The sequence below is a fragment of the Macaca mulatta genome, chromosome 5, assembly GCF_049350105.2.
Source record: "Macaca mulatta isolate MMU2019108-1 chromosome 5, T2T-MMU8v2.0, whole genome shotgun sequence".
NCBI lineage: Eukaryota > Metazoa > Chordata > Mammalia > Primates > Cercopithecidae > Macaca > Macaca mulatta.
This window is the reverse complement of record NC_133410.1, coordinates 149,354,898-149,380,427: the sequence shown is the minus strand read 5'-3', so window position 1 is coordinate 149,380,427 and position 25,530 is coordinate 149,354,898. Positions and strand designations below refer to the sequence as shown.

At 40.8% G+C, this 25,530-nt stretch overlaps 1 protein-coding gene across 4 annotated transcripts in view; it reads left to right on the top strand.

The window, feature by feature from the left end:
• The window catches only part of MGAT4D (MGAT4 family member D), a 73,196-nt gene that overhangs the window by 7,888 nt on the left and 39,778 nt on the right, over window positions 1-25,530 (top strand). For 2 of the 4 annotated variants that reach the window (XM_015139253.3, XM_078002296.1), the window contains exons 1-2: window positions 13,128-14,197; window positions 24,806-24,964. The exons of the other annotated variants lie outside the window; for them this stretch is intronic. In XM_015139253.3, the coding sequence (XP_014994739.1) occupies window positions 14,104-14,197; window positions 24,806-24,964 (253 nt within the window). In that variant the 5' untranslated portion in view covers window positions 13,128-14,103. Of the gene's footprint in view, window positions 1-13,127; window positions 14,198-24,805; window positions 24,965-25,530 lie in introns of those variants that run through there. 4 annotated transcript variants of the gene reach the window in all.

The following is a 25,530-nucleotide window of genomic DNA, read 5'->3' as shown; positions in this document are numbered from 1 at the left end:
TGTAAGTCTCTAAGGACTTGCTTTATGAATCTGGGTGCTCCTGTATTGGGTGCATATATATTTAGGATAGTTAGCTCTTCCTGTTGAATTGATCCCTTTACCATTATGTAATGGCCTTCTTTGTCTCTTTTGATCTTTGATGGTTTAAAGTCTGTTTTATCAGAGACTAGTATTACAACCCCGTTTTTTTTTGTTTTCCATTTGCTTGGTAGATCTTCCTCCATCCCTTTATTTTGAGCCTATGTATGTCTCTGCATGTGAGGTGGGTCTCCTGAATACAGCAGACTGATGGGTCTTGACTCTTTATCCAGTTTGCCAGTCTGTGTCTTTTAATTGGAGCATTTAGTCCATTTACATTTAAGGTTAATATTGTTATGTGTGAACTTGATCCTGCCATTATGATATTAACTGGTTATTTTGTTCGTTAGTTGATGCAGTTTCTTCCTAGCCTCGATGGTCTTTACATTTTGGCATGTTTTTGCAATGGCTCTTAATGGTTGTTCCTTTCCATGTTTAGTGCTTCCTTCAGGGTCTCTTGTAAGGCAGGCCTGGTGGTGACAAAATCTCTAAGCATTTGCTTATCTGTAAAGGATTTTATTTCTCCTTCACTTATGAAACTTAGTTTGGCTGGATATGAAATTCTGGGTTTAAAATTATTTTCTTTAAGAATGTTGAATATTGGCCCCCACTGTCTTCTGGCTTGTAGAGTTTCTGCCGAGAGATCTGCTGTTAGTCTGTTGGGCTTCCCTTTGTGGGTAACCCGACCTTTCTCTCTGGCTGCCCTTAAGATTTTTTCCTTCATTTCAACTTTGGTGAATCTGGCAATTATGTGTCTTGGAGTTGTTCTTCTCGAGGAGTATCTTTGTGGCATTCTCTGTATTTCCTGAATTTGAATGTTGGCCTGCCCTACTAGGTTGGGGAAGTTCTCCTGGATGATATCCTGAAGAGTGTTTTCCAACTTGGTTCCATTTTCCCCCTCACTTTCAGGCACCCCAATCAGACGTAGATTTGGTCTTTTTACATAATCCCATACTTCTTGCAGGCTTTGTTCATTTCTTTTTCTTCTTTTTTCTTTAGATTTCTCTTCTCGCTTCATTTCATTCATTTGATTCTCAATCGCTGATACTCTTTCTTCCAGTTGATCGAGTCGGTTACTGAAGCTTGTGCATTTGTCACGTATTTCTCGTGTCATCGTTTTCATCTCTGTCAGTTCGTTTATGGCCTTGTCTGCATTAATTATTCTAGTTATCAATTCTTCCACTCTTTTTTCAAGCTTTTTAGTTTCTTTGCGCTAGGTATGTAATTCCTCCTTTAGCTCTGAGAAGTTTGATGGACTGAAGCCTTCTTCTCTCATCTCGTCAAAGTCATTGTCTGTCCAGCTTTGATCCGTTGCTGGCGATGAGCTGCGTTCCTTTGGAGGGGGAGATGTGCTCTTATTTTTTGAATTTCCAGCTTTTCTGCCCTGCTTTTTCCCCATCTTTGTGGTTTTATCTGCCTCTGGTCTTTGATGATGGTGACGTACTGATGGGGTTTTGGTGTGGGTTTGTTAGTTTTCCTTCTAACAGTCAGGACCCTCAGCTGTAGGTCTGTTGGAGATTGCTTGAGGTCCACTCTAGACCCTGTTTGCCTGGGTATCAGCAGCAGATGCTGCAGAAGATAGAATATTGCTGAACAGCAAGTGTATCTGTCTGATTCTTGCTTTGGAAGCTTCCTCTCAGGGGTGTACTCCACTGTGTGAGGTGTGAGGTGTGGGGTGTCGGTCTGCCCCTAGTGGGGGATGTCTCCCAATTAGGTTACTCAGGGGTCAGGGACCCAGTTGAGCAGGCAGTCTGTCCGTTCTCAGATCTCAACTTCCGTGTTGGGAGATCCACTGCTCTCTTCAAAGCTGTCAGACAGAGTCATTTGCGTCTGCAGAGGTTTCTGCTGCTTTGTTGTTGTTGTTGTTGTTGTTGTTTAGCTGTGCCCTGTCCCCAGAGGTGGAGTCTACAGAGACAGGCAGGCCTCCTTGAGCTGCTGTGAGCTCCACCCAGTTCGAGCTTCTCAGCGGCTTTGTTTACCTACTTAAGCCTCAGCAATGGCGGGCGCCCCTCCCCCAGCCTCGCTGCTGCCTTGCCGTTAGATCGCAGACTGCTGTGCTAGCAATGAGGGAGGCTCCGTGGGTGTGGGACCCTCCCAGCCAGGTGTGGGATATAATCTCCTGATGTGCCCGTTTGCTAAGACCCTTGGTAGAGCACAGTATTGGGGTGGGAGTTACCCGATTTTCCAGGTGTTGTGTGTCTCAGTTCCCCTGGCTAGGAAAAGGGATTCCCTTCCTCCTTGCGCTTCCCAGGTGAGGCGATGCCTCACCCTGCTTCAGCTCTTGCTGGTCGGGCTGCAGCAGCTGACCAGCACCGATTGTCCGGCACTCCCTAGTGAGATGAACCCAGTACCTCCGTTGAAAATGCAGAAATCACCTGTCTTCTGTGTTGCTCGCGCTGGGAGCTGGAGACTGGAGCTGTTCCTATTCAGCCATCTTGCTCCGCCCCCAGTTTTTCAGGTTTCTTTGACATCCCCTTGGCCAAGAGGAGGGGTCCATTCAGTTGCTTGCAGGGGCTTAGAATTTTATTTTTGGTCTACACCTGGATATGTAATGAGAATGGATGTGATGAAAGATCTTGTCCTTACCAGCTTAAAGCCAAGAAAAATGTCTTTAAAAGATAGAGAAATCTACCCTCCACTTGGTTTTAATTAGTCAGGCAATATGGAAGCCCTGAGACTCACACCAACCCTCCTTTGTAGTAAATAATCAGGCAGTGTCAGATTCTGGAAGGACACAAGAAATCTTATCTTTCATTAAGAAACAATGGGAGGGAAAGTGCTAATCCCCACTAATGCTTTCTATTAATCCTATGTGACCCAGGAGAAAAAGAGCAGGCTTTGGAGAGAACAGTTAACTATCATGATTTAAACAAGGTAGTTCCCGTGATTTAAACAAGTGTCTGTTGTGCTAGGCATCGTACAAGCTGTACAAGAGGTACAGCAAGATAAATATGACTGTTTTTTGTGTGTGCTAGATTAGGCTAATGCTATCCTTTTGATTTCACTGAGAGAGAAGTCAAGCACGGTTTGCTTGTACATGAGAAGGAATGTAATATATCTTTAGGGTCCTTCCCCAAGGATCTCCAACTGCTCCAACTCACTGCTACAATTTGGTGAGATTAGATTTCAACATTATCATCATCAAAATGAAGTTAATTCATTATATTGATGATACTATGATGATTTCCTGCTTTGAGGAAAAAACCCAAAGAGAATCGAGGGCTACAGTGGCGAATAAGAGTAGTAGAATGGTTCATCAATCCAGCTGAGATTCCGAGTTTAGCCCAATCCGTAAAATTTCTGAACATAACTTTGGGCCACCAGAGATATTCCACAAACAGTATTATGTTCCCTTTAGGACCCTGCCAATAAAAAGAAGACACAATATCTTGAGGGACAGTTTGACAAGCTGTGAAAATTTGTAATGGGCAGTAACCCAAGTATGCTAGTGGGACCTTAGGATTCTAGCACATTCACACATGATTTTAGAAGTTTCTGACACTGGAATACAGTACATGCAAACTGCCTTGTGGCAGCCACTCAGACTTTTTTTGACTCAAGAAGTTCCTGATAATGGGGCTAGAGAGCCCATTTGCTGGCATGCTACTGGACTCCGCTGAAAACAGTCCCCATAACTTAAGACCATCAAATTATATTAAGACTTGAACTACCTATTATATCACAAGTGATATAAAAATTAGGTTGTAATAAAGAGGAATCTGCACAACACAATTTTCAAAAGAATTCATGTCATGAGAGGTATCTCTGGGGAGTTATAATTCATACGTGAGCAGGTAGCATTCTTGCGTTAAAACTAATTAGGAGACCCCTTCTGTTGCTGAATGATCTAAACCTCATGACTCTCCATCAAATAGAACAAGTTTCTTGGTTTATCCATGAGAGTTCCTGTATAGCAGAAATGCCAATATAAAAGTCTGCTATTCTTTGCCTATGCCCGGTAAAAACTCAGTCAGACAACACAAGGTAAGTTCATGCAGTGGGCTGAGTTGAGAGCAATGTTCATGACAGTGGAGGAAGAACTGCTTCATTTTTTACCTCAGAGCAATGTTTGGATATTTACAGAGTCAGATAGTAACCGATAGTCTAGCTATGTGGTCAGGAATTTGTTTTTTTGTTTTTTTTTAAAGAAATGTTGTCTTTCTCTGTCACCCAGAGTGGAGTACAGTGACACAATCATAACTCACTATAGCCCTGAACTCCTGGGCTCCAGCACTCCTCCCACCTCAGCCTCTCAAGTAGCCAGGATTATAGGCATGAGCCAACAGGCCCAGGAATCTGAGAATCTTGATAGTTTAACATTAAGAATACCCCAGTGCAGGGGATTTGACTGTGGAAGGCCCTGTGGGATTCCCAAGGAAGGATGATAGTGGGTCAAACAGATGCCCACGATAAGAATCAAATCAATTCAAAAGGTAAATAAAATGTGAAGATGATCACCGGCCGTTCCCTAGAAGTAGTCTCCTTGGCAATTTAAGTAGGCATGGTGGTGCCAAAGCCATGCACGAATGTGTGAAATAGTTATATATTCCACCTGTTCCTTACCTAAGCCACTAATATGGCAAGACACGAATGAATGCTAACCCCAAAACAGCCATTTAAAAATGCCATTTGGGAAAATCTCCTGGGCACAGAATGGGCCAGTGAACTATATAGGATTACTACTTGTAGCCCCCCCCCCGACCAGAGGATTCAAATAAGTTTAATGCATATGTCATCTTGGACACAAACACTATCAAGGACTTGGAACAGTGTATTATACAGCCATTTGGTTCCCTATCATACATCTCACTGTACTAAAGAAGGTATTCTATGTAGCCACTGTGCAGAAGTAGCCCCCCTCCCCAGAAAGTATCCTAACAAGATATGGACATGTCAATATCATATTCCACCGATGGAGTAACTGTCAAATTGATATGAGAACAGATAATTGAAATATTTATTATTGAAAATACAGTATAAAACACAGGATATGAGCAGCTGGCTGGCTCATTCAGGTGACTGTGTGCTCTGTCCACATATGAGGGGAAGTAAGGGAGAAACAGATTTAAAAAGGCTTTTTAGTGCTAGAGGAGGGAAGAGATGGAGGATGCTGCTCTACTAGAACTCTCTCTCTCTCTCTCTGTCTCTCTTGCATTTGGGTGATCCAGTGCAAGAAAAAATTGCTGCCCAAGACAAAACTTCTATTGCTTTGAACATACATGTACATATTTTTCAGGGAACCCCTATGCTGGGTAGTGACTTCATATCATGTGGCCAAACAAGGATTGGCTATAAGTACACCCACTTTTCCACTCACCCCATGTAGTGGGAATATAGCTATGTTGTACTTGACTGAGGCAGCCCTGCCACTTCTTCCCAAGAACTGACAAAAGGCAAGGCCCTGGCACGTTTCCTACTGCTGTCTTCTTTATGGATTGACAGTATGTCTGAACCAGAGGCCCCTGCCTGGCAGAGCACATCTATGTTCTGACAAGTGATAAATGGGAAAAAAAGGTGAAATATTAAGAGAAAGAAAACAGGAGAACAAATAAATGATGACGCTGGGGAAGGTACTGTCACTCTGAGCCCCCTAGAGTGTCTCCAGGTGAGAGAATAATACACCTGTGGCTCAGGTGGAAAGCCACATCATGGTTGATGATGGAATAAACCTTCAGAACTGTTCTCCTCCCAAATCAAATTGAAGCTGATTTACATGTTTGGCCTGAAAATTCTGTATGGGTAAGCTAGAGAAAAACTGTGACACAGGATCCCTGAACCCCTGCCTGAATGCTAGCAGATTGGCACTGTTTTTTCAGTTGTGATTTATGAGTTATACTTATTTTTCTAGTTCTTTTCTGGGTACTCTATGTGTTTTCCTAGCCTTCACTGGGAGCAGGACTGTGCCTTGGGCTTCTCCCATTGCCTCCAGGGACAGTTGAGGCTTCAGCCTACACAATGCTGTTTTGTTAATCTAAAAAAGATGCACTCCTTATTCTAAACAGACACAGTCCTGCACCACAGTTCATTTGGAGCAAGTGCCGATCTTTAGCCTTCACCTTAGCCCTCCTTCAGGGCCCCTTTGGTAGGACACAACTCATATAACTATACTCAGTGATCCTGGGGCCTGATGTCTTACTTCAGAATGCCAATGCTGCTGGAAATTGCATGTGTTTTTTTCTTCCTGGTGCTGGCTGCACCTAGCTGAATCTCCAAGTTGTCTGTTATTTCTAGATTCTCTATTACCGTCCTTTACTTACCTGCTAGGTTCCCCGTATTAGTCAGAAGTCTTTCAGTTACAACCTATAGAAACCTTACCTCAAGCTGATTTAATTGATGAAAGAAATGTATTGACTCATGCAGCTAAAATAACCATAGATTAATATAGATCTAGGCATGACTGGATTGGGTAGGTAATCAAATGAAATCCTTCAGAGCTGCTTCCACCCTAGTCATCATTACCCTCTGGCAAGTTCTCCCTTCCTATAGGCAAGATGGCCCTAGAGACTCCCAGTCTAGATTGAAAGGTCTCATAATTGAGCCACTTTTGGCTGATTTGAGTCAAGTGCTGAACTAATCTCTGTGTAAAGGGTCAGAGACTATGATGCTTGGTCAGAGCTGGTTTGTATGTGAACCCTTTCTGCATAAAGTTGGCAGAGAGGGCATTAGTTCCTCTATCACTCACCTGTTGCTGCAAAACAAACCATTCCATACATTGTGGCCCAAAATAACAATTTCTTATAAGTAGGTGGGTTTGCTGAGCTCAGGTAGGCAGTTTTCCTGCTGGTTTCTCTGGAGGTCTCCCACACAACTGCATTCAGTTGGAGCTTGGCTGGTGCTGTAGTAGTCAGGTTGACCTCTCATCATAGTGCTCCTCTCCAAGAAAATTCTAATCAGTCAGTAGTTTGGCTTGGACTTCTTCATAGCATGGCAGTTGGGCTCCAAGAAGGAAGATGCAAAAGTTTCCAGGCCTCTTAAAGCCTGGTTCAGGAGTCCCAGAACATCTCTTCTGATAATATCTATTCATCAAGGCAAATCTTAAGGTCGGTACGGAGACTTCACCTCTTCATGGGAGGAGCAGCATACAGAGATGGGAAGAATTGTTAGCTAACTACCACAGTTCCCCTAAGAAAAACCAAAGTCATGTTACAGCAGGAAGGACAGTTAAAAGACCACATCAGGGCCAGGCACGGTGGCTCATGCCTGTAATCTCAGCACTTTGGGAGGCCGAGGCAGGTGGATCATGAGGTCAGGAGTTCGAGACCAACCTGACCAACATGATGAAACCCCATCTCTAATAAAAATACAAAAATTAGCCTGGCGTGGTGGCGTGCACCTGTAATCCCAGCTACCCAGCACGCTGAGAGGCAGGAGAATCACTTGAACCTGGGAGGCGGAGGTTGCAGTGAGCCAGGATCGCACCACTGTACTCCAGCCTGGATGACAGAGTGAGACTCTGTCAAAAAAAAAAAAAAAATCAGTTCGTGTCACTCTCTGTTGGACACTCTGATGCTTATTACTGGTCTGTACCCTATTCCTGTTTCTGTTCATCCAGTTGTTGGATCACACGTTCTGCTGGCTGGAAGGGGCATCCTCCTTTTGTCTGCAGCTCAGCCTTTCAATTCAGGGGACAATCCTAGAATCTGATGCCTCTAAAATTACTGTGTCGTTTTTCAGCTAATCAGGCCAGTCTTGGTATGTCCAAGGATAGCAGAGATAAATTTTTGTAAATATTATTCACTTCCAGAATATGATGTCCAAAGGATATAATGAAATGTTTTCCTAGGTCTGATCTGTGATTCTATGGAATGCTATTGTGCAGAGATTCTCAAAGTGTGCTCCGGGACCAGCTGTATTAATAGCATGTGAGACCTGTTAGAAATGCACATTTTGGGGCCGCAACCTTAACTTACTGAATCAGAAATTCTGAGAGTGGGCCCAGTCATCACCTTGTGTTTAACAAGGTGATTCTTATGCGTGCTGAAATTTGAGAAGAGTGGCTGTCCAAAGTCATTGTCTTTCAGGTTGTTTTCACCTTCAGGATCCTGCATATAGATGACACTAGAAAGATCTGTCTCCACTAAGTTTACTTTTCTGTGCTAATAATAGTTATGAGATCACCATTTAGATTAAGGTTAACTAAAGAAGCCTTGATGGGTGTTTGTAACACTGATAATATCCTCAGAGGATACTCTTTCCATTTCTATTATTTTAGCAAATATTTATCTTTAGCCTGGCAGTTCTCAACTTCCCATGGACTGGATGTAACATTAATTTAGACAAACATCACAAGGGAGAATTCTGAAGGTCTTTGAGGATGCTGCTGCATTCTCTATCTGGATTTCCTGGACTAAAATTTACTGTTGGCTTAACTGGTCATAGGTAGGTTGATTGTAGGTGGAGGTTTGTGTTTCAATCAATACCTTTGATCTGTAAAGCACCTTGAAATATGTAGTGTGGAATATGGTACGAAAATGTCAGCCAGGCACGGTGGCTCACACCAGTAATCCCAGCACTTTGGGAGGCCGGGGCGGGCGGATCACTTGAGGTCACAAGTTTGAGAGCAGCCTGGCCAAAATGGTGAAACCCCATCTCTAATAAAAATACAAAAATTAGCCAGGTATAGTGGCACGTGCCTGTAGTCCCAGCTACTCAGGAGGCTGAGGCATGAGAATCACTTGAACCCTGGAGGCAAAGAATGCAGTGAGCCGAGACTGCGCCACTGAACTCCAGCCTGGGTGACAGAGCAAGACTCCATCTCAAAAAAAAATAGAAAAGAAGGAAGGAAAATGTCATGATCTCTGTCTTCTAGGGGCTCATAACATGGTAGAGGAAATGAAACATGGGTATAACAATTATATATAATGCAGATTGAGGGCCCTGAGAAAGGGTCCAAGTGCTATAAGAGTTCAAAAAACACTTCATGGAGGAAGTTCCATTTCAGCTCAGTCCCGACTAGTTTTGATAGGCAGGAATATGAATGTGTTTGGAGTGCAGTCCACATTTGAGCATAAAGAGGAAGCTGAAGTCAAGAACCAGCAGGTGAATATTTATATCCCCAGCACCTCATTCTATGATTGGCACAGAGTAGATGCTCAATAAATATCATGTGTCCTGGCTCATAGACAAACCATTGACCCATTGGTTGAGTATCAGATTTTTTTGTTTTTTGTTTTTGGGGAAAAAGAAGAAGAAATATATTAAATGTAAACATTGATTGGAAGACACATTCTGATTTCAAAAACCTTAAAATGTGAGAGGAAAGTGCTTTTCTGAATTTTGAAAACATGGTATTTAGTGAATTTGAGCAGAGTAGAACTTTTGAGTACTGCAACAGAGGAATATGCAGCTGGAAAGACAGATGGAACCAGTCTATGGAAGACCCAGGATTCTAGGATAACACTTTTGATTTTTCAGAAGGAATCACGGAAGGATTTTTGAACAGGTAGTCTGCTGTAGAAGAAGTAATAAAGTAAATGAGAAAATTATAACTGCTTTGTGTGAATAGCAACAGAGGAAAAAAGAACAAAAACGTATTGAGCACTTATATTAGGAAAAGAAGTATGTGTATGCTAAGTTCATTTTTTAAAAAAATTAAATAGTGTTAACATTTTGCCTTTTCCTCCCAACGTAGTTGTGTATGTACATGTGTGTGTTTGTGTGTGTGTGCTGCATCATATGTATATATATTTGATACAGAATGCTTGTACGTATTTATGGAGTACTTGTGGTATCTTGTTACATGTATAGAATGTGTAATGATCAAGTCAGGGTATTTAGGGTATTCATCACAAGTATGTATCATTTCTATATATTGGGAACATTTCATGTCTTCTATTTTGAAACATGCAATACACAATTTTTAACTATAGTCACCCTACTCTGCTATCAAATATTAGAACTTATTCCTTCTATGTAACTGTATGTTTGTACCCATTAACCAACCTCACTTCATCCTCCTTACCATTTCCAGCCTCTGGTATCTATCATTCTACTCTCTGCCTCCATGAAATCAACTTTTTTAGCTTCCACATTTGAGTGAAAACATGGATATTTGTCTGTGTGCTGGCTTATTTCACTTAACACAATGACCTCTGGTTCCATCCATGTTGTTGCAAATGATATGATTTCATTGTTTTTTATGGCCAAATAGTATTCCATTGCTAAGTTATTATGAATGTTATTTAATCTCTGCCAACTTGAACAGATATTATCCATCCCCTCTTACTGAACCCAAATTTAGGGAGGATTAAAAACTCTTCCCAACACTATGTTGCTGATGAATGATGGCACTGTTTACCTTCAAACACAGTGTAAAAAATAGTTACATATTTAATATGGACATTCTATTTTCCTTTCTAATAGCACTGTACTCCTTAGTTATACTAATTTCTTGAATCCAGAAACTAGTAATTGACTTATTTGGGAAAGAGGGCGATGGATGTTTTGAGAAACATTATCATTTGGTTTCAGTTAAGGTGATGTGTCAGAGATGGGTGGCTGACCACTGAATGTTTGTGATCGGCTCGTGTGGTAGAGTGTGAAGGGGAAGCAGCTAGCCAACCAGGAACTAGTTTCCACTTCTTTTGCCTCTAGTTTTCTCACCAATAGAATTTGAGCAGAATTAAGTTGTGTCAATTCTGGTCAAACTTTCTCCTCCACATGCTTTCTCCTAATCCTCTATTGGAATGAAGAGGATTTCTAAACCCTGGAGGAGAGGGGAAGCAACAAAATGGAAGGGGCTGTGCCTCGGATTGATCACGTGGAAAGCTACAAACCAACCGGAAACTCTGGGATTAGATATTACTTGAGCTAGAAAAAAAAAACAAAACTCTATTAAGACATGGAGGTTTAGGAGTTTATTTGTTCCTGGAGCAGGTATTAACTAATTAGTTGCTGATATGTTTGAATCAAAGTTAGGAAGCAAATAAATAACAAATATGAAGAAAATGTGTTTATTTGGATTTGTGATTTGTATTAAATAGTTATAAAGATTTGACTTATAATGGTATATAGTTCATATTAAAATGCTAAACGTACAAAAGTTTTTAAAACCAGTAAGCTTTCCTTTCCACCCTTTGGATCTAAAAATATTGATCCAATTACAGTGTCTCTGCATTTAAAGAGTTTTGTCACATAAAGTCTCAGTGGTTTGATTAATTATTCTTCTGTGCTTAGCACCATGGTCTCTTCAGGTTTTCCAACAGAGATGGACTATGTGGATAAAGTAAGGCACTAGCTTTAGATAATTCTCCTGGTTTTCTCCCTCTGATACCAGTGAAAATCTATTGACACTCTGAAGCAATTAGAAATCTATTGACACTCAGAAGCTACTTAGAAAGATTTAATAACCAGAAGCTCTTGATTGCTAAATTAATTTTCCTCAACTTAGCAGTGGAAATGATCCCAGAACTTTCTTTTTTTAGGTATAGGTACTTGTCCTAGTAAACCTATTTACATTGCAGTTTTTCTTTAATACAACATTGGCCTTGTAAGCTATCGAGATGATTAAGCTTACTAAAATTTTGTTTGGTTCCCACTGTACTGACCCTACCAGCATTATGTGTGCCACCTTGTTTCAATTATTTATTGTTTACTTGATGGAATTAGTTCTTTTTTAGAAATTTCTTTATTTTTAATTGACAATAATTATATATATGTATGGGGTATAGTGTGAAGTTTTGCTGCATGTATATATTGTGCAATGATCAAATCGGGCTAATTAACATATCCATGATGTCACGTACTTATTTCTTGTGGTGAGAACATTTCAAGTCCACTCTTTTAGGACTTTTGAAATGTACAATACATTATAATTGACTATAGTCACTATGCTGTGCAAGACATCAGTGGAACTTATTCCTCCTGTCTAACTGAAACTTTGTTGGGAGGATTAATTCTTAAGCAGCTTTTCCTTCTGTTTCCCATGCTCCCTTGTAGAAATGGGACGTCAGCTTCTGCCCACAGCCAGGTCTTTTTAGAGCTTGTCTATCATGCATGACTACACAGCAAAGGAATATGGGAACCCTCTTTTCTCAGGCATCTACCGCAACTATCCTTCCCTAGACCTCCATAACCACTGATGCTAACACGTGTAATTACATTTCTTAGGACAACTACCAATAATTCAATCTGCTTTGAATATATTTCTCCCTCAACCATGGGTGTAACTTAGGATCATTTTGGAAGCTCCTATCCACAAGTACCTAGGGATACATATCAAAATGAAAGGCAGAGACCTTACATCACCTATCCAACCCATGGCTGGCGGGCAGCATGGAGCTCAAGACAGCTTCAAATGAGGCCCAAACCAAATTCGTAAACTTTCTCAAAATATTGTGAGGGGTGTGTGTGTGTGTGTGTGTGTGTGTGTGTGTGTGTGTTTGTGTTTTAGCTCATCAGCTATCATTAGTGTTAGTGTATTTTATTTGTGGCCCAAGACAATTCTTCCAGTGTGGCCCAGGGAAGCCAAAAGATTGAACATCCCTGCCCTACATACTAAAGAAATTCAGAGAAGGGGAAGTCAGAGTGGTCTGCTGTAGCCAGGTTTTGATTCATGAAACATGAAACATGAGACCTGAAGATTTAGAAAAGATTTCAGTGGTCAGAGAGGACACTGGACATTGTGGGCAGGGGGCAGACATAAAGAGAAAAGGCACAGAAGGAGAGAAGTGAACATGACATGTTCAGAGTAGGATTGAAAAAACAATCTGGCAGGTGCCAGAGGCATGTAAGGGCACGCTGGGAGATGAGAAAGCAGTGAGGGGCCTGATTGAGAGGGGCCTTTTTCATTCAGGAGAAGTGGAGCTATGTAAACAACAATAACAGCTGACTGTGGTGAACTAGGAAGATTATCTGGTACTGAAGTGTGGACTGCAGAGGGTAGATCCTGCAGACAGTGAGACCAGTTTGAATATCACTGTGATCATCTGAATATTGGGGATAGTAAGTAGCAACAGAAACACAATCCTTTAGGTAAGTAAAGATTTTATAAATAATGAGATATAATGAACCAGAGTCAAAATGATTGTAAGAAGAACTATGATGCCACTGATAAAATCAAGGGACTCTGGGAAAACAGCTATTAATAGCTTGGTGAGGAAGTTTGGACATCTTGAAGCTGATGTGGGACATTCAAGCTGAAGGGCTGGGTAGGCAACTGAATATGCAAAACTGGACCTCAGGTAAGAAGGCAGTGAAATGCTGAGTGTGGAGACATCCTTTGTGCTGAATAGCTTCCTTCTTCCACCCTAATCTTCCCTACTTTTTCTCCAACCTGCTCCACAGCCTAGAAGCCAAGTTTGGACCATCTAGTACATCAAGCTGAACTTCCTTGTCTTCCGGTTTTCAGTAGAGTTCAGTCAAAGGCAAGCACTGGCAACAGACTGGAGCTGTGAAGGAGAACATAGTTGAGGTGTCTCTTTCTCCTGGCTCCTTGTTTTGAGATCTGGCTGGGTCCCCGCCCAATGGAAGGTCACAGCTCCTAGCCATTAGCACATGAGAACACGTAGGCTGTAATGGCATCCTCAGGCTGGTGTATCTTCAAATCTTTCTTCCCTCTCAAGGGGACAGACGCGAGCCCTTCCAACCTGCAGGGCTGATTTGAAGTAGAATGTTTATAACCAGACTGCCAGTGAGTCCTCAATGAGAGGAGAGATTAGAGGGGAGAGATCAAGGAGTCCATAGAGTCTCATGCTACTGATGTTCTAGTGTTTCTCAGCTTGGGTAAAAGTTTGATAAGCTACTCGAGGAAAGTCACCGAACAGGTACTGCGCACCCACCACGTGCCAGGCAATGGGGCGCTTTCCCTAGTTTATCGCTTTTAACGACCTAGCAGCGGTTTACAGCACGCGCTGAGCCCTAGAGCAGGAAGCAAAGGGTGCCGAAGTTCTGCGGGAAGGCGGCTTCCCAGGGCGGTGTGCTGGGGACCCACGCGGCACCGCGGGAAGGGGACTCTGCGCGCTCAACCCGGTCCCGGGCACTGCTCGCCGCCTCCACCCGCCGGCCTCCCGCAGCCAGGTCAGCGCCATGAGGACCAAGCAGGTGAACTTGCTGATCACCCTGGTCGCCGTCGCGCTTTTCAGCTTCTCTTGTTTCTGCATCTACAGGATAACTCAAACCAGTAAGCGGCGGGCCCTCCTCCCGCCTCCTTTCCCGCCTCGGGGGCTTCCGGGCCGCAGGGATGCAGGCGGGGCGGGGTGGGCGGGTGCGGGGGCGATGCGGGAAGCTGGCGGTGGCCGCCTGCGCTGCCACTGGGAGGCCCGCGTCGGTGCCCACGTTCCGGTCAGCGGCGGCTGGGCTGTTACCGGCCTGTGAGCGCGCTAACGGATCTGGCCCGGGGTCCCCACCGCTCCCTTTTCCTCAAAGGTTCAAGGGCCCCATCTGTACCCTACTTTTCCCCTCTCCTGTTCTTCCTTCTCGAAACTATAACTGTCTGACCCCAAGAACTGCTCTTAAACAGCCAGCGTCTTTCCGCATCTTTCCTCCTTTGTGGTCCGGGTTACATCACCAGGCCACGCTTCGTGCCTCCCTCCTCCCTGGAGTGTTTTTGGCATAGCTGAAAAGAGGTGGTAGAAAGGAGAGGGATGTCACTGACCGCCTACAGCGCCGGCCCACAGCCTGGACTTCTCCGATGGACCGCCGGCCTGCGTTCCGCTCCCACACACTCAACATGTAATTTCGCCTGGCCTATAGAAGTGCCAATTTAGGAAACAAAAGTACAGGTTGCCCAGTTTAATTTCAATTTCAGATAAACAATTATATATTGGTATAAAAAATGCATGGGACATAATTATTCTAAAATATTTCTATCTTTTTAATTTTAGTTTCAAATTTAACCAGGCATCCTATACTTGATCTTTCAACCCTAGTTGTCCGCGGTGTAAAATTTTATCGTTCAAGTAGTTGAATTTCTCAGTTTAAGACTTAGGAATCCTGTAAATTATGATCCCAGCATTCCACGATTGCTCTTACGTTGTTTTCAGTTAAATTTTCATTTATTTACACGTGTGACTTAAGTGCACACAAGGTAATCTTGGTAAGAGTGCTGAGGTTGAAGTTTGGGAGTGGCTTCATGTTTTAGCTCTCCAGTTAAGACTAGATTTTATCCTCATATGCACAAAATATTCTATATACTGCTTGTTTCAAAGATAAGGAATATATATTAATTTATCTGCATTATAATATGTCTACTCATCTTTATAGTCATTTGACAAAGTTTCCCTCCTCTTCGTTTTCTATAAAGAACATTATCCTAATGTCTTTTTATTTATTTTAGCACAATGAACAATAAGCACATTTATAACAAAAAATAAATGATTTCTTGTAATTAGAAAGCAAAATGTAAAGTTTTATAGTAATTTTTTTTTTAGGTGGAGTTTCGCTCTTGTTGCCCAGGCTGGAGTGTAGTGGCGCGATCTCGCCTCACTGCACTGCAACCTCAGCCTCCCAGGTTCAAGCGATTCTCGTGCTTCAGTCTCCTGAGTAGCTGAGATTACAGGCATGTGCCACCACGCCTGGATAATTTTTGTATTTTTAGTAGAGATGGGGTTTCACCAAGTTGGTCAGCCTGGTCACAAACTCCTAACCTCAGGTTATCCACCCACCTCTGCCTCCCAAAGTGCTGGGATTACAGGCATGAGTTACTGCACCCAGTCTAGTAATTTTGGAAGGTAATTTAGAATGTTAACATCAGAAGTTTTAATACCATTAAATACCACTCCAGGTTGGAGTGCAGTGGCGCGATCTCGGCTCACTGCGACCTCCGCCTCCAGGTTCAAGCAATTCTCCTGCCTGAGCCTCCTGAGTAGCTGGGACTACAGGTGGGTGCCTCCACGCCCAACTAATTTTTGTATTTTTAGTAGAGACGAGGTTTCATCATATTGGCCAGGATGGTCTCGATCTGACCTTGAACAATCTCTTTTTAAAAACTCTTGATTTAGTAATCAGGAGTTCACGAAGAGCTCTACTGGGCAGTTTATAATCCAAGGTGGTGTCAACTGGGACATTTGGAGCTGAAGACTCTACTACTAAGAAGCCTTTTTCCCTCACAGCTCTGGCATCTCTCTCTCCTCTCCCCACGCAGTGGTGCATCCTCCAAAGCCTCTCCTCATGGCTTGGGTTTGTTCCTCACAACATTGTGGTCTTAGCAAAATGATACCTTTTTCCCCCCCACAAGGCAACTACCTTTTAAAAGGCAGGAAGTGGAAACTGCCAAGCCAGTTAAAGGTTATACCCCAAACTAGTACTCCATTGCTTTTGCTCTATATTACTGTAGTGAAAGCAGTCACAGGGTGAACCCAGATTCAAGAAGGTAGAGAAATTGACTTCTTCAGGAGTGACTGGGAAGGTCAAAGTGCACAATACCATTTGACCTGGAGGTCATCTTTGGAGAAACAGTCTGCTGCACCCCCTTCCTCCTTGTGGTACTAGGGTGAGAAAGAGCTGGGGGCGGGCAGAGGTTTTCTTCCATGACAGCAGCCTGGTGGTTTCAATTTCTCTGGAAGACACTTGGATGTGGCGGACACCTAATGCTCTTGTAGGGGTAGTTTGTGGCTGCTTCTGAGCACCTGCTGTGGTGTCTCTGCTATCTATTCCCTGAAGGGATATCCATCCTCTGCTTGAATTCTTCCTCCCTACCTCTGCCTTTGCCACAGCCCCTTGGTGCTGGGAATCTTCTGCCTGGCAGAAGACCTTCTTGCACATGGCCTGCAATATTCACTTGAGCCACAGCCGACTCATATGTCTTTGCCGCTTCAAGCTGCATGCCTGCAGGCTACTTCATATGATCCCGCTCTTGGCTTAGTAGCGTCTCTTTCTTTCTCCTGCCTCTTTTCATCTGGCGGCAAGAGAATTTTGGTAGGTCTAGCGGTTCCACAATTTTCAGGGTAAAAATGTTCTTCAGCCCCTGAATTAGTGACAAGAGGGCTCATCCTAGAGCACCCAACTTTATTTCCTGGAGATCTTTCTCTCTTCCCTTGATGGAGGGAAAATGCCCTCATCCCCATCCAGTTGGGGAAGGGTTTCACCAATGTGTATGACCTTGTGGGAATATGCCAACAAAATAGATGGTTATTACTGTCCATGGGACAGAGGAGGAGCTCCCAGATGCAGCTGTAAGTCAGCAGAATCCAAGGTCCAAATGTGGGTTATTTCAGAGAATAATTGAAATGTCTTGTGGAATTGAAAATATATGTACAACAACAATGCACGTCAGCAATTACAAGAAAAGTTAAGAGAGAGGAAATGGAGTTAAATTGCACTAGACTTGTAGAACTATTGAGAAGTGAGAATGTAAGAATTGGTATTCGACTATTAAGTCGAGGATTCATGTTGAAGTATCTAGTTGAACCATTAAAATAAAGTAAAATAACATAACTATGTCACTAATTGCATTAAGTGTGCCAAAAAAGAAATTAAAATATTTCCTGATTGGATATACGACAAAATTCAACTTGATGATTACTAAAAGAGACATATTTGAATTTTAAAGACAGAAATTTTGGAAGAAAAAGGATGGAAAATACCCACAAACCCAAACCAAAATAAAGTTGATGTAGCTGTGTTATGTTATCAAGCAAATGGGCCCACAGTCCAATGCATACAGAAGCCAGTAACTTTAACAATGGCTTTTGAGAAAAGAATTTTTTTTTTTTTTTCCAAAACCAGCCAGCAAGAAGATAAGACTCAGACTCAAATCTGTGTCTCTTATTGGGTCTGGGCCAAGTTTTAAGGGATCATAGGACAAGGGAAAAGATTTAGGAACGTTAGCTTGGCAGGGTCTAATTGGAGGGCTTCCAGTCTGGCCATTGATGGTAAGGTATGTTGAGGCAAATTTCAGCTCCAGATCTTCTGGGCCAACAGACCCCTCGCATCTGAAAGAGTTCCAGCATTCAGGTTCTGGTCATGTCCCAGGCTTCTTGATTCAGAGGGAGGATTCACTGGTTCTGGGTGTGGTTGGAGGTCAAAGTTTTTGCTATTGCCCTTGCCCAGGCTGTATGAATTGCAGTTTTTGGCTCTGTTACACCTACAAGCTAACTGGACATTTTTCAACAAAGTAGGTCCAGTTTGGGCTGGTCTTGTAGTTGTATTAATACCAGCAAAGTAGACTCTAAAACAAAGTGCAACATAAATGTTGAATATACATGGAAAAACCACTAGCAATCAAGAAAATGCAAGTTTGAAGCATGAGTTACCAGTTCATGCTACTCTGTTCCTTCAATTAGGAAATTAAACACTTAGTGAGAATATGGAGCTTTGGGAATTCAAACTTCCCTTGGAGGAGTATACATTCAGTCATGTCTGTTATGAAAAATATGCCTTTCCTATGTCTTAGGAATTCCACTACTGGTAGGGTTGAAATTAGTGTACAGCCTTATCAATGGTTTATGGCCAGTGTCTGTTCTTCCTGATCAGCACCTATACCATACATGTGGCTAAATATTTTAAATAATAGCTCTACCACCAGATATATCCTAGGGAAGCTCTTGAACATGTTTACTAGGAGATATGTACCAGAATGTTCTTGATAGCATTTCTTATAATTGTTAACAACAATAGAAGAGACAAACATGTTGTGGTATATTCAGTACACTGGAACATTTTACATCCATAAAAATGAATAAACTACAGCTTGAGTCATCAATATAAATAAATCTCAAAAGCATAAATTGAGCTAAAAAAGCAAGTACAGAGTTTTATTTACTAATGTATAAAGCCAAGTGTAAGTCAGCTTGCAAAAATAGTAAAACTATAAAGGAAAGCAATAAATGATTAATAAGAAATTCAGGATTCTGCTTATCTGGGGCTAGGGGGGAAGGAGAATTGGATCTGGGAAGGAAACAGGTAGAATATCTAAGGCTAAGTTAGTTCATGATGGGTTCATGGATGTTCATTTTGATTATTATCCTTTAAACTGTCTTATATACTCTTTGTAATATCTAATATATTTCACAATAAAACCTAATGCATACAGGAGCCACTCACAGAGAATTTAAAGGGCTTAGTACATAGTTTGATTTGATTATTGCAAAGCATACATGGGGGGAGTAATCTGAAATGTCCTTTATGTTTTTAGTTTCATCTTCTAGTAATTGCCTTAGATATTCTTTATTTGGAACTACACTGGGTACAAGTAAACTAATAACAAATTTAAAGTGACCAGCCAATGCTTTAACATTATACCTTTTGCCCTTCTATTTACCCCCTGAGTGACTTACATACGTTCCCCAAGATAAACTGTAGTAGGCCATTCTTGCATTGCTATAAAGAAATATCTGAGACTGGGTAATTTATAAAGAAAAGAGGTTTAATTGGCTCCCAGTTCTGCAGGCCCTACAAACATGGTGCCTACATAAGCTCGACTTCTAGGAAGGCCTCAAGGAGCTTTTACTCATAGCAGAAGGCTAGGCTGCAGGCAGGCATATCCCGTGGCAAAAGCAGGAGTGAGAGAGAGTGGCAGGGAGGTGCCACACACTTAACCAGATCCCGAGAGAACTCACTATCATGAGGATAGCACCAAGCCATGAGGGATCATCTTTCCCCATGACTCAAATACCTCCCGCATTGGGGATTACAATTCAACATGAGATTTGGTGGGGACATATATTCAAACTATATCACGTACCATAACATTTCACACTCTGTGCACTTACGGTGTTTTTTTCTGAGGCTGGAATGCCCTTCCCTTCCTTCTGCTGTAGGCAAGCTTCTGTACATACAAGTTCTCAAGTCTTCCTTCTTCTCTCAAACCTTCTCCACCTCCCCTACTCCTCAGTTCTCCTTAAGAATTAATCATTCCTGCCTTCCTGTGCCTGTGGCACTTTGAGAATAATTCCATTTTAACAATATATTATAATTAGTCAAGTTTAAAAATATGCACCATTCCCACATTCCTTGCAGCCTGATTGTCAGGAGCCAGATTTTATTCGTACCAATTTAATTTAGAGCAGGAACCAGATTTTATTCATGTTTATTTACCTACCACATAGCACATGGCAAGTATGTAATGGAAGAATAGAAATCTCAGCATGCTTCTTGTTACTGGAGGTGTTTAGTGAATGAAGTGAGGTCAAGTCACATTCATGGCTATGTTGTATAGGACCTGGTAGACCAAGGCAAGTAAGCACTCAGGGAACTATTTATAGTCTTTGAGCAGTGTTTCCAGAAGATTAATCAGGGATTGGAGGTGAGAGACCAATTAAGAGGCAATTATAATAGTACAGCTAAAGGCAATAAAGCTTGAACTATGGTAGTACCAATGATGATAAAGAGAAAACCATGAAAGTGGTCTGTCACAGTCCTTCTCAAATTTTAGTGTGCATAGCAGTCAACTGGGAATCTTATTAAAACACACAATCTGGCTCAGTAGGTCTGGGATGAGGCCTGATATACTGCATTTCTAACAAGCTCATAGCTGATGCCGGGGACTTATACCATCCAGCATGGTAGTCAGGTGGCTTTGAGGCACCCGAAATGCAGCTAGTGAGTGCAACTGAGAAACTGCATTTTTATTTTATTTTAACTAGTTTGAGTCTACATTTAACAACTGAATTGTGCAAAATATTTCTCCAGTAAGCAAAACTGTACTGTTTTGGTAGGATTACATTTCACTATAATTATTAAAAGTTAGCATCTGAATTGAGATGTGCTGTGAGTGCAAAATACATGCAGGATTTAGAATATTTAGTACAAACACGTAAAATAGCCCATTGTTTACTTTTATGTTGAGACATTTTGGATATATTGTATTAAATAAAATACATTGTTTAAAATTACTTTCACTTGTTTCATTTGTTTCTTTTCACTTTTTAAAATGTGACTACTAGAAAATTTTAAATTACAGATGTGGCTTGCATTTTATTTCTACTGGAACACAACGCCTTGGAGCCTTGCTGTGAGAGGCACAAAGCAGTGGCACTTAGGATCTAGCCTGGAACCTATTTTTAATGTGCAGAAGTCACATTCACCCACTGCACACTTGAACTGGTGTTTGTTTTCACAGTTTCACTACAGAGATGCCCAATTGACTCAAAGCATCTCATTATTGTTTATTTCAAACCTTTGCAAAACAGTGTTATAACGTTTCATCCTCACTAAATACCTGAGTAAATATGCAAGTAATTTCAATATTTTAAATAGAATATTGATGAATGAATTACCAGGGAAAAATGTACAAGAAGCAGATCTGAGATTAGAGATTATGTTCTTTAACATTTGTTTATGGTTGTTGCTGTAAATACTGCTTCCTCTAGAGAAAACTTTCTTTTCGTGTTTACTAAATTGATCCCTGGGGACTGACCTACAATGTAGAATCCCACATAGGTTGCATCACCCATGATATATCAACTCAGAACACACAATCCATTTTGCAAAGAGAACATTACCTGGGAAACCCTAATATCATGGGCTTAAACTACATCCCCCTCTGAGGTTTGTAAGCATCTTCAAATAGTATCTGCAATATGAATGTTTAAAGCTTGTCTGGATAGGTGCAGTTCTTTTGATTAAAGCATGATTCAGTTTAAGAATCACTAAAATTAGTTCTTATACTGACAAGTCCATTCATTTCGTTAATTTATTTATTTATTAAGCATATATTCATATAAGAGCTACATGCAAGTCACTGTTTCAGATCGTTGGAATTTAGTAGTAAAAAGTTCTTGCTGCTCTCAGGTTTACATTCTAGAAATCTCTGGAGTGAAACATCAAAGCAGTCAATACATAATATGAAGTCAGGTGGTGATAAGTGATTTGAACAATGAGAACACATGGACACAGGGAGGGGAGCATCACACACCGGGGCCTGTCGGGGGGTGGGTGGCCAGGGGAGGGATAGCATTAGGAGAAATACCTAATGTAGATGACGGATTGATGGTTGCAGCACATGTATACCTATGTAACAAACCTGCACCTTCTGCACATGTACCCCAGAACTTAAAGTATTAAAAAAAAAAAAAAAAAGAATAAGGGAAGGAGAGGGGTGTGCTATCTTACAAAGGATGGCAGGATGGGCTTCCCTGAGGTGGTAATGTCTTAGCAGAAAACTGAATGAAATTAGGGACCTCCTGCCACAACAGGTTATGTAATAAAACAATGAAAGGATATCGGGGAAGAGCATTCAGTGCTGAGAACATTGCAAAAGCCAAAACCCTAAGGTGGGAGAGTGTTTGGTTCATGTGAGGAAGAGCAAGGAGGCCAGTGTGGGTGATGCTGGGCTCCCTCAGAGTGAGGCAGGAAGGGTAGGAAATTAGACCAGGGAGGAACTCAAGGACTGATCACACAGTGCTTTGTGGGTCATGGTAAGGACTTTGGTTATTTTTTTTAAGTGTGACGAGAAATATTTTGGAGGGTTTGGAGCAGGGGAGAGGAATTATCCAATTTTTGCCACAGGCTATCCACTTGTGCACTCTGGTTCAGACAAAACAGATGAATGAAAAAATATTAAATGTTTCAACCCAAATGTATCACCATTGCTTTTTTTTTTTTTTTTTTTTTTGAGACAGAGTCTTGCCCTGTTGCTCAGGCTGGAGTGCAGTGGTACAATCATGGCTCCACTATGGCCTTGAACTCCTGAGCCCAAGCAATTCTCTCACTTTGATCTCCCAAAGTGCTGGGTTTACAGGTGTGAACCATAACATCCATCCAACATACAGACTTTATTTCCTTTGAATACATACCCAACAGTGGGATTGTTGCATTATGCAGTTCTATTTTTAATTTTTTAAGGAGCCTCCATACTGTGTTCCATAATGGCTACACCAATTTATATTCCTGCCAACAGTGTGCAAGAGTTTCTTTCTCTCCATATTCTCACCTTTTGTCTCTGATGATAGCCATTCTAACAGGTGTGAGGTGGTAACTCATTGTTTTAATTTGCATTTCGCTGATGATTTGTGGTATAAAGCACTTTTTTATATACATGGCCATTTGTTTGTCTTGTTTTGACAAATATCTATTCAAATCTTTTGCCGATGTTTTACTTTTTTTTTGTTTGTTTGTTATTGAGTGTTTGAGTTTCTTACATATTTTAGATATTAACCTCTTATCAGATGTATGGTTTGCAAATATTTTCTCCCACTGGACAAATTTGAACCCATAGATTGTCTCTTGGGTTGAAATATTTTCAATCCATGTTGTCTCTTCACTCTGTTAATTGTTTACTTTGCTGTGCATAAGCTTGTTTAACTTGATGTAATCCCATTCATTTATTTTGTTTTTTGTTGTTTGTGACTTTGGAGTCATATCTGAAAAATCATTGCTCAGACCAAGGTCATGAAGCTTTTTCCTAATGTTTTATTCTATTAATCTTACAGTTTCAGGTCTTACACTTAAGCCTTTCTTCCATTTTTAGTTGATTTTGTATGTGGGTTAAAATAAAGATCTAACTTCATTCTTCTGCATGTGGATATCTAGTTTTCTCAACACAGTTTTATTGAAGACACTGTTCTTTCCCTGTTGTGTGTTCTTGGCAACTTTGTCAAAGATCAAGTTACTGTAAATGCGTGAATTTATTTCTGGTTTCCCTATTTTGTTCTATTGGTCTATGTGTCTTTTATTATGCCAGTACCATGCTGTTTTGATTATCATAGCTTTGCAATGTATTTTGAAGTCAAACAGTGTGATGTCTCCAGCTTTATTCTTTTCATTCAAGATTGTTTTGGCTTTTTGGGGTCTTTTGTGGTTTCATATGAATTGCAGGGTTTCTTTTTCTGTTTCTGTGAAAAATGTAATTGGAATTTTTAAAGGGATTGCATTGAATCTGTCGATTGTTTTGGTAGTATAGACATTTTAACAATATTCTTCTAATCCATGAACATGTGGTATCTTTCCATTTATTTGTGTATTCAATTTCTTTCACCCAGATTATATAGTTTTCAGTGCACTGCTCTTTCACCTCCTTGATTAAAGTTATTCCTAAGTATTTTATTGTTGCCATTGTAAATGGGGTGGTTTAATAGATTTCTTTCCTGGATAGCTTGTTGTTGGTGGATAGAAGCTCTACTGTTGATTTTGTATCCTGAAACTTTAGTTTATGTGCATCATCATTACATCTCTTCACAACAGCTCTGAAGCAGGGATTTTTATGTATGTATTTACACCAAAAGGAGCAGAGGCAAAAAAAAATTAAGTAATTTTCCCCAGATAACACAAATATTAAGCATATTATACATGATTTGACATCAGAGCCATCAGAACCCTTAAAAGAATATTCTGTAATTTATTTAGCAAATTTCCTACTGTTGGGCACTTTGGTCGTTTCCAATTTTTAAAAATATTGCTAAATACTGGCCTATGTTAAATATCCTTAGTCCAAATCTGTGTACATATTCCTCATAATTTTCTTCAGATAATTTCTTAGATGTATTTTTGGGGGATTAATGGGATTACACTCTAATACAAATCTGATATACGCATACCACGGAAAATTTGGAAAAAAAAGAAGAGCACAGAGTAATAAAGCAAAAAATCATTGATAACCTCACCTTCCGCATATCACCATATTTAACATTTTGTTCTTTCTTTCCAGTCTTTTATATTTGTACCTATGCACGTATTTACACATATAGTATACACTATGTGTATATCGTATTGTATATATATATACATATAATACATATATAGTACTATATATAACTATATTGAAACTTATATTTTACATTCTTATCTATTATAGAGAATTGTGTGACACCATTGCTACATGTACAAATATATACATATATTTTCATTGCAGATAATCGATTAATTAATTGTAGAAACCATATTTTGGAGTTTAAAGAAAATATGCTACACTTAAGAAACAAAACTGAAAAAAATAGCCAAGAGATGATGAAAGTTTTGAACCGAATAAAGTATGAAATTACAAAGAGAGAAAATTTGTCAGGAAACTTAGGTTTGTGTTGATTTTGTCTTTGTATATTGTGATTTGTTTGTTTTGTTTTGTTTTTGGAAATGTAGATTCAATGTCTTATGATTTTAGGGCATCTTCTCTCTATAAACTTAACTAAATCAGTACTGGTTCTTTTGTTGTGAGACATGCGAAAATCAGGTAAGAGATATCACTGACCTACTTTCTCTCATCTCGACCAGGAAGTAGTCTTCCTGTGCTTTCCGGCTCTGTGAATTGCACCACCATCCACGATCCATTCAAAAGATGCAACCAGAAACCTGAGGATCATCTCTGACCCCTCCCTCTGCCTCTTGCATACTTCCATGTCAGTAATAAGCAATCCTGGTTGGTTCACCATTCTATCTATCTCAAAAATTTGTCCACATTTTCTATCATCATTTCTGCTACATTAGTCAGGCAACCTTCCGGCTTTATCTGAGTGACTAGTAACATACAGCTAATTTTTCTCATATAAACCTTCAGTGGCTTTCCATTTCTCCAGGACAAAAATTCCTGCCTTGTGCATCCCCTTTGTACTCCAGTCCTCCCCCTACTCTTAATCCCTGGCA